This window comes from Mytilus edulis, chromosome 14 (genome assembly GCF_963676685.1).
Source record: "Mytilus edulis chromosome 14, xbMytEdul2.2, whole genome shotgun sequence".
Taxonomy (NCBI): Eukaryota; Metazoa; Mollusca; class Bivalvia; order Mytilida; family Mytilidae; genus Mytilus; species Mytilus edulis.
In genome coordinates this window covers 9,856,637-9,867,121 of record NC_092357.1, presented here as the reverse complement: position 1 = coordinate 9,867,121, position 10,485 = coordinate 9,856,637, and the positions used below count along the sequence as shown (strand labels likewise).

Sequence of the window (10,485 nt, the reverse complement as noted above, 5' to 3'; positions counted from 1 at the left end):
GTTCCAAAAGTATTGCTTGCTTTATAGAATTATATGTTTTATGGTTTCTAATGAGACGTTTTTTTTCACTGAAGATCAAAATGACACATACATTAACAACTTAAGGTCACCGTACGGCTTTTAACAGTGTGCAAAGCCCATTCCTCATAGTCAGCTATAAAAGGCCAATAATAGGTTTTTATAGTTTTATATTTTAGAAGTTTGTTACTGTGACAGTCGTCTTTGATTTTCAACTTAAAGTTGATTGTTAAGCTCAATTCATGAAATGCAAGAAGTGAAAGGAATGTGCAAAAATGTCTTATAAACGAATGGTATTAATTATATATTAAACATATTAAAACGTGAAACCTACTCATAGACTAATTGAGAACATCTCTAGTTTATGGTGGAATTCTGTCACATGTTGTGAATAATGAGACTGAACATTAATATGGTATCTTTCGTATTTCTTTAACTTACAGAAGTACAATTCATCTTATTTACTTCACGATATATGCAAACAAAAATACCATGTAATTAAAACTTGTGAACACTTAATAGTGTTATGAAAACTTCACTGCTCTAAGGGGAACAATCCACAATCTTTTGTGAAAATTTTTCCTCAAATCAAATGGCAGATATTTTCAAAAATGAAGTCTGATTTTTGTTGAAAGTTAATTCCTTTTTTTTTTTATGGATTTTTTTAATAAATATTGGATATTCGAGATCCTCTGGTTTTATCCTTGTAATGTCCTACAAATTTAATGAAGTTGTTTATTAAAAATATGTTATTTTTTTAAATTTTCACCACCATTGTAGCAATAAACAAACTTCACCTACATAATAGATATACTTTTCTAAACGTATTCGGTATTCAAGTCCTTGTCGCTGCTTCTCAGTTTTTTAAACTTCATCAGTGTCTGAGTTGTCAGTTGATAAACCAGGGATATGACAAAGAATGTCTAGTACTTTTTATAAAAGAAAAATCCTTGTAAGATACCAAAACCTTGTTAACAAATAAGCAATATAAACTTCACATATAATACACAATTATATTGAAATAAATGAGGAATAAAAAGAAAACTAAAATAAGCGTTCAGTTTCATTCATTGAAAAAATGTTATATAAGCAGATATAAATATAAAGTAATCACACAAGCTATATAAATATAAGGCTTTAACTTATACAACATCGCATATAAAAACTGATTATTCGTATTCAAACAGAATACAATAAGCATGATAAACACTGTATAAGCTGTTTTAGAATAAAAGTACATATTTCAAATTAAAAACAAATATTAGAGACATTCTATTTCATTGAAATAAAAACTTTCAAATCTCTCAAATAAGCTTTAACATGCGATATTATTTTGGCTTGATAAACTTCATTGATTTAAAAGGAATAATACACATTAGTGATTGTTATGCATTTTATAGTTATGGAGACTAATTCAAACAATCAAACAATTATGTTATGATAGGGGCTGCTGTCAAGATGATACACGTATTACAGTTAACTATACAAATTTCTTATGTGTTACATTTTTGAAAAAAAAATACATTTATGACAATTTTGCTGCACAATAAAAAAAACAGAACCAACCTTCGGAGGTTTGTCGATGAGATTGGACTGAATTTAGATATATCTTCTTATCATAATACATGTAACATAATACCATTGTTTTTCTCCCTAGTTCTTTAACTTTTGTATTTATTCTATAATCGCTGTAGGCGACTTATTGCGGGCAATGTTTTGTAATTGTGTTTTCAAAACAACAGATGCTTTACGCATTGTTAAGGGATGTTGTACAACTCAAATATTTTTGTGCATTTAAGTTCAATGTGGAGTTGCAATCTGTATTTTTCTGCTAAATCCTAAGAGTTGTTGTTGTTTACTTTTTTATAAGATTTGTTTCCAATGATAAAGATTTCCATTACAAAACTAAAGACGAAGTAAAATTAAACAATTCTTGAATATTACAAAAGAAAACTTTACATAATAGTAATAAAAAATACATTAATACATTTGGTTACATTAATCAATATTGATTATAATAAAAGCTTATTTAATGATAAATATTCAAATCATATTAACTATAGAGTTTTAAACTAAAAAAAAAACAATAACAAAGACAAGATGAAGAAAATGTTAAAAAACAAGAACTAATGAGGTGGTGTTTTATTTAAAAGCGCAGGAAGATCATCCTTTTTTAATTTGTGTGCAGTTTGAATCATTCGTATTCGTATTTTCAATATTGGCTCAGCATATTTGAAGAATTGTAGTTTATATTCAATTTTATAAATAAATTGAATAAATTACACACTCCAAACAAAACACCAAATCATAAAACTTGTTTTCAATCCTTGCATAGTGAGGGTTGACTTGTTTCAAATTAAAATGCATGATATAACCGATTGTTTGGTTCAAAATGTGAATACAGTTTTGTATTTAGTAGTCATAATAACGATATTTACACATAAAAAACGATAATAATTTCTTAATGAAAAAAGTACAATAATTTAAAATTTTTAATCAATAAGAATAATTTATAGTAAATCTAGGACTCAAACTTTTCGTGTGCATGGTAATTCATGCGTGAAGTTATGCGCAGTCAAATAGTCCCACCTTAAACTGTCTACCAAAATTGAAAAATAGAAGACGTGGCTAAATCACCAATTAAACATTTATCCACCAAAGTGCAGATTGAATGGACTTGATAAATTATTGGAAATCGTTCATGCTGCAATGAAGACAACAAACTCATTTTGTTTAGTTGACTATCGATATCTTATACTAAATGATTTTGTAATTATATTAAAAGATGGAATAATATTACCAGTACCAATTTAATCTATAATAATTATTGTAGGATTTGCATATTAAGGAATACGTTGATATGATTGGTCGAAAAGACTTCCGGTAGCTGATCTTGACGTTGGTTATTTTTCGATAGACGACGTTGACCGAACTAACCAATGTAAACAAGATGGTTGCGATAATTACAGCGACGTTTTTTTTATTTTATGTTATTTTCACTGCAAGTTTATCGTTAAATAAAATAATACACAAACACTTTCGTGATCAGAAGAGTTTTTGCAGTTAAATTTGTATCAAATTGTATTGAGTGCAAGAACATATGTTACATTAACCAACAAATATATCCATGCGCCAGTGATATTCAATGGCATACATATACAATTAACGTAAAATAGAGGTAGCAAGTGTGAAAACAAAAATACATATTTACTTTCTCTAATATAAAAGAAGTATAAGGATTAAACGTTTTTAAAAGGAATTTATTAGTGTGTAAACTTGATCAAATCACTCACAAACATATCATACAACTCATTGGGACTTTTAATTGTTTGTGAGTGACTTGTTCGAGTTTATACACCCATAAATTTCATTAAAAAGGCTTATCCTTTTACAAACTTTGCAGTGGTAAGATAAACGCAAAATATCCTAATCGAACATAGAATCATACGAAATTAAATACTACATATGTCTGATCAACCCCAATGATATCACGTTTGTATTACATATATTGCAATGCATGCATTCATTTAATGTATATTTGTTGTCACACTTTTGATCTATCAATGTAAATAAACAGTTTAACTTTTAACAATTTTGACATTCTTAAATTGAGAATGTTTGCACAAAGTTCAAGCAAACAGGGTAAAATACAGCTAGAATTGAAGCTAAGTTAAAACAGATCTGATAATGTGTTTTCAACTATGTCTATATGCTTGCCAATGTTACTAAAGGCCTGTGCAATTTTTCGCAAAGTCGGTTTGAGACTGTGCATCTTACAAAACTTGGTTCTCCATTCTTCTAAAATATCTTTGTTTAGTTTTACCAAATCCCTTTCAATTGTGTGCCTGTAAGTTATCTGTTCCCAAGTCTTGAACTCCATTTCTAGTTCGATAAGAAATCGAAGAGAGTTGTTTCCAATTATTGGAGCTAATCTGTCAATGTGTTCCTCTGTAGGAACCAAATCCCACTTTTCAGGTTCTTTATCTATAATTTGAAAAATAAAAAAGTTTTGATTTTCATTCGAAATAGTATATTTAATATGATAATAACCAGAAACGTGTTGCCGAAATTAGTGAATACCTGCAGCATAAAGGTATTGGATTAGTTTATGTAATGTCAGAATTTATTTATAACATAAAAGATGTAACCCATTAATTACTAATCTATCTCAAAGCATGCAGATTTGAGCAGGTAATTAGAACTATTGTAATCTTATATTTCACAACCCAAGATGGCGGTATACAAGTAAAAAGTAAAATCACAAAAATACTGAACTCAGAGGAAAATCAAATCGAAAAGTCCATAATCATGCTAATCACATAGCACAATCAAATGACAAAACACATAAAAAAAACGAATGGACAACAACTGTCATATTCCTGACTTGGTACAGACACTTTCTGGTGTAGAAAATTGTGGACTAAACCTGGTTTTATAGCACTAAACTTCTCACTTTGTACGAAAGTCCTACCAAATTCATTTATACTTCCAATGATCCATAAACTAAACAGACATAATAAATGAAATAGTCAAAATAGGGGTACAGCAGTCATCATCGTGTTACAATTTCAAAAGAAACCTTTTTCACAGAACAAAAAATCATCTATCAAATTAAAAACACATTCATTGCTTCGCGTGTCTGACGTCAGAAAAGTTATACGTCACATATTGTTGTCGTTCAATGTAGTAATCTAACTATGTATACACTTTAATGAAATATGATTGACGTAGACAAATAAATCATGTTGTGTAAACTTCGTCAGACACTAGTTAATGGCGTGCCATTTTCAAATCAATACCAAATAGCACATTGAACCGAACTCATGAAGAAACAACAGATTTTGTTAACAATTTTAATTTTACAATTTAAATGCTGTTATTTCTATATGTTTCATAACAATGTTATACTATCACAGTTTACTTCGATATGATTTAAAAAAAAATATTCTTTTGATATTTATTTTAAATTGATTCGATGGTAAAAGTTTTATATGTAAATAAATTGTAAAGCTTTGATTTTAGAAGACTGATTCGTAACCAGGTATAGTGACAAATTCAGTTATTAAAAAGGAAATTAAGGAGAGCCAATAACCTGTAAACCTTTCTTTATAACATTGAACGCATGTGCTCTAATGATTAATATATGATGTTCTTTAAACATTTTGTTAACAAAGGTATCATATCTGGGGTTCAAAAAATGAATGCTGAATGCATCTAAATGGTTTCTACTAGAGGTCTGAAAGGAGTTAGCTCAATGTAAAAAAAGAAAGGTGAATCTACAGTTGTTGTACACAAGGCCATGTGAATTGCAGGATGACACTTGTGTTTTGACAAAAGTTGGCGATTTTACTTTACTTTAGCAAATGATTTATAAAAGCTTTTTATAAATAAAGGGAAACATTATATTATAGAAAAAAAGGGTTGCATCGAGGAAAGGGTGCTGATATGAATTATCATTCTTATGGTCATAAGTATAAATTAACTGTTTACAAAACTTTTTATCAATTGAAATACTAAGGCTTTCTATATCAGGAATATATAATCTTAGCTGTATTTGTCATAACCTTTACGAATTTTGGTCCTCAACGTTCGTCAATCTCGTGCTTTATATAGCCTTTTAAACATTTTTTGATACGAGAATTACTGATGAGTTGTTTTTTTTGTAGACGAAACCCGCGTTTGCCGTATATACAAAATGTAATCCTGATATCTCAGATGAGTTTATTTACATTGATATCACACTCGAGTGACGTGGTTTTTTTTTTTTAAAACTGCACCTAGTTTTAAGTAAGACCCATACCCCATGTGAATAAAAAGAAGATAAGAATGGTACTTAATGTTGGAAGCAAAAATATTCCAGTATACATTGTTATAATAGCTTCAGAGGGGAGATGAGCTTATACAATTGGCTCATTTGTTTTTCCCTTTCGCGTCAGATCTTAAGAGATATAAACTTTACGAAGTAGTATTAGTTCATATCCCCGTGCAAATAACATATACTATGTTAAACAGTGTACATATAAACAAACTTAATTATTTGAGGAATACGTACTCTTACAAAGTTATTCTTAACCAGTAGTATGATCATTATTGATATTTTAATACAGTTGTAACGAATTGAAATTGCATACTAACATGGACAGAAGTGTACTCACATGTAATAAGTATGTTGTCGAATCAGTTTATCAAAATAAATAGTGAATATTTCACCGAACGATATTGCTTATATATGTCAGTTGTACAAACTATTTGAAGAACTTACCAAAATCAATAACATCACCTTTCACAAGCTGCAAAAAGAGGGAAAAACTGGATCATGTATGTAGCAGAGTGATTTCGGTGATCATTTTATATATTGTAAAAATCATCTATTTAATTACTATATTTATTATAAAGCTTAATTACATATTTTGAATATTGTATTTTGGTTAAATGATCACTTGCAAAACCTTACTTTCATGTATAGTAATATTCACGTTATTTGCTATGAATATTCATTAGGGATTTACTTGAATTATTGTATTTGATTGACTGTTAATATTTCGCGGTCAAGTTTAATTTCCTTTGTTTTGTACCTGTACATTTCCACGGGTCGATAGCCATGACAGTCCATTGAATTTATGTCTGTTTATATTGACCACATAGTTTACCTGTAAACCTTATATATTTTGGACAACATTATTATAGAATACTGACTCCATGTAATGTAATTATATAGAACACACGATTGTGTATATGATGTGCCGTTGACCTTATCAGCACAACTCACTCCACAAGTGACTTGTTTTATATACTGGTACAATAAATCATCAGAACCTTAAGCTCTCGTTGGTGTTATTCCTTGGCATTGAAAACCACCTACTACATGTATAACAGTTAAACACAATTAATTTGCAGCAACAAAATAACAAATATAACTAAAAGACAGCTATAGTGTGTCATACCAAAGTCAAAGGAGAACCAGTAAATCATCGAAGGGCTATACAGTTGGATCGTAATAATGGTACTGTGGTTAACTAGTTTTTGCAGCACTACATTAGCTGAACCAGCAATGTTTATAAAACAAGTTATACCGTCTGCTTAGTTGCCCTGTTATATAAATAGTGATTCAATTCAATTATCAACAATCAATTCAAGCTGAAACGAGATATAACGATTTTGATTTTATATGTACTTTTTGTGTAATTGATTCATCAATGGTTACCTTGCAAAGTTTATGGATATTTCCAAATTTACAAGCTTCAGATGCGTCTCTGATATGTCTAAATGTCAACGCAAATCTATCGCGACATTTTTTGACTACTTCAAACTGCCACGTGTCTGTATCATCAATGAGTGAAAGTTTGTCCAACTCAGTTGTTTCCAATCCTAACTCTAGCGCTAGTTCTCTGGTTGCATTTATACTGTAAACTAATGATAAGCGTCGTAGGTGTAGATCTGATGGTCGTTCTTTCAAAAACTCTTCATTTGTAACTGTAATGACAAACCTCATATACTGAAATTTATGATACAATTGACATTGCCACCATTAATGTATTTGATTAATAAAGGTGTATACGTTTTAGTATGTGCACATGTAAATAATACTTTTTCATTCAATTACAATGTATTGGGCTACTTTTGACTGAAACAGTCTGGCATATGGTAAGTTCGTAGTTGATCAATATTTCAAATTTTAAAAGAAAAAAATTATAGAAATTAATCACATTCATAATTTTACTTATTAAAAATCACATTTGTAACTACAATGGAAAAGAAGCACACAATTTCTTACAAATATTATGTTGTAATTATATTACATGAAAAGAACGAATTTGATAGATTCTTGTCTTCTTAAAATATACAAGAGTTTCTCTTCAAGACGATATCTTGTATTTGTAAGCATAACTTCATATGTTGCAGCAAAGCAATAAGGGAGAGGTGGTTTTAACGCAATATTTATTTGTTTTCTAATTGTTCGTCAATTTATCCCTTTCTGCACTCATTGGATACAAAAATTTACTCAACGTGTGATTCGTTTGATTTCAGTACTTTTTTGGTTAGTACTGAAATCAAAATCCGATTGTAACGAAGATTTTCTTGTTTTCCTCTGAATTTCCCATTGTGACGGCATGACAAACGGCGACCATGCCTGATGACGACGCACAGAACGAACACATCTTTTGCAGAACAGTCGCAAAAAGGTATAGGTTTGCCTGCGTATTGTTTGAAACTCATAAGAGAAACAGATTCCACCACTAAATCTCGTGTAATACGATATGCATTCAATATCAACAGTTAAATTTTAAAGATTTAAAACGCTCAGTGAGACTCGCGTTTTAAATTTGAAAATCTAACTGCCTCGAGTAGATAAATATCGCACCACACTCGATGCAGTGGTATAATTTTATTTAACATTTAAAAAAACAATTCAGTCGGAACATTACAAAACTCAAATTACGATCGCAAATTATGTAAAAAAAAATCAGAACATAAACGTATATTTTAAAATCCGAATACAATACCTGGACACCCTGGTTCACAACTGTCTTCCTCCTGATAAAAAAATAAAATAAAATAAAAGCAATAAGTATTTTAGGACCGCCTACTGGAATAACACAAATCTTTATTTTTTTATTTGTATATATCTCGGAAAATATATATCAATATATAACATGTGTATAAGAGGATAAGATTAACAGGCATTAATCTAGGAATAAATACATATCTTTGAATGATGTAATCATAATTGTACACTGGCATTTATTTTACGATTTATCTTATTGTATTTGAATTATTTTAGAACTTGACTACCCATTGTTTACCATCGTTATATTATTTCATATTACAATGTCCTATAATATTTCTTAGAAAATCAAGTCAATAATCAGATTTATTTTTGTTTTCGGTTTCTAGAGTACTTTTGAGGTGACACTTACCTTTCCTGGTGTCCACGATTTGATCATATGTACATTGTGTTCAATGCCATGTGTAGGACAGGTCCATTGTTTGCCTATATCTGCAAGATTTTCGAATGGTAGGATGCATGGCTTATCCGGTGAGTTACAACATACACTGGTCACAAAGGATGCATCACTGGTATGACTCTGATCGCTACTTGTTCTGATGTACAACCGACTTATTTTCTCCAAGGCAGATGTTAAACATTCATTGATACTGGAAGCTAGATCTCTCATTATGAGTGTGTTTGTCCGGCCATGAACAAGACGAACAGTTATCTTGTCATCTTCGCAAAGAATGTGCATATCCAAGGAAGGATCAATAGTGAACACTCCAGACCTGTGAAACAGCATGTCCCTGTTGGTCTCTCCGTAAGTCTTCACCGCCCAGACAGATAAACAGTAACTTATAAATCTGAAGGATAATGCCGGAGGTATCATCAAGGATGTTGATTGAAAAGCTATGGCAATATTTCGTTGCGTGATGCCAGCTGAATGAAGGTATCCGGAATCATCATTACCCCGTACCATACTTGCAACATAGTAGAAGTCAGCTGGTATACGCGTTTGATTTGAATCGTATCTACTCGGCTCTGCCAAAATATCTAGATGGGTCATGACATTTAATAAGTAATGTTTGTCTTTGTAAAATTTCTCATATTTCTTTCTCTTCCAAACTTCTTGTATTGCGTGTTTTGATACCACGCCTTTTGTTCCCATTGCATCCCACATAGCTGCCCTTTTTCTATCTCCTATACAAAAGCGCTTATCTGTAACAATCGATTTAAATGCATCTATGAGGAGGGTTGGAGACAAAATAATACGGTCGTCCAATTTAGGTTCATCAAAGTACAGTAACTTGCCAATTGAATGTTGAAATTTCAGAAATACCTTCAACTCATCTTCAGACAACGGTCTAATAGGTTGCAGTGCGTTTAATTTCTTTAGCTGCTCTAGGGTTATCAAAGGAATGTTGCGTCTGGTCAGAGATGCAAATTCTAACTCCAAAGGGATAAAGCATTTTGGAAGAAGTTCCCCCCATGTCGGTTGCTTCTCTGACTCGCTGATGATAACATCTTTTATTTTACTCATATCTGCGTCATATTTGTCTTTAGCGTTGACAAATATTTTATCCTCAATCACCAAATGTTTCCTTAATGGCGTTAGCTGAAACATTTTGTTGATTTCTTCAAATATTTCATGGCGTCTTTCTTCAACCTCATGCTAAAAAACAGTAGGATATGTGTACGCCAACATTTTTTGTACGTTTATATCTAAAAACAGTTTCCTGCTCAGGAATAATTATTTTCAGCAATACATTTTACGTGTATATGAAATTTAATAATTACAATCATACAATTGCTTGCAAAGTTGCATTTACAATGGTAATAGTGATATATTTATAAAAAAATAAAAAAGGAAGGTACATCAAAGTTACCCACATTTAGTGTGTTATTTGTCAGTTTACAAAAACTATATACAACGTACTACGAATGTCACTGTACGGCCCCTAACAATGAGCGAAGCC

General features: G+C 30.7%; 1 protein-coding gene across 1 annotated transcript; it reads right to left on the bottom strand.

Moving 5' to 3' along the window:
* Positions 1-661: 661 nt before the first annotated feature.
* LOC139502510 (uncharacterized) lies at positions 662-10,170 on the bottom strand. Its single transcript, XM_071291998.1, has 5 exons — positions 8,937-10,170; positions 8,523-8,553; positions 7,223-7,491; positions 6,281-6,308; positions 662-4,002 (listed from the first exon to the last, which is right to left on the bottom strand). Exons 1-5 carry the CDS (start codon positions 10,131-10,133, stop codon positions 3,689-3,691), a joined length of 1,839 nt encoding a protein of 612 aa, XP_071148099.1. The 5' UTR covers positions 10,134-10,170; the 3' UTR covers positions 662-3,688.
* Positions 10,171-10,485: the final 315 nt, after the last annotated feature.

Coding starts and splice junctions, on each gene's coding strand:
- LOC139502510 (XM_071291998.1), bottom strand. CDS start 10,133: ATGTTTCAGCTAACGCCATTAAGGAAACATTTGGTGATTGAGGATAAA. Junction 8,554..8,936: donor AATCGTGGACACCAGGAAAG/GTAAGTGTCACC, acceptor TTTTTTTATCAG/GAGGAAGACAGTTGTGAACC. Junction 6,309..7,222: donor ATATCCATAAACTTTGCAAG/GTAACCATTGAT, acceptor CTCTTTTTGCAG/CTTGTGAAAGGTGATGTTAT.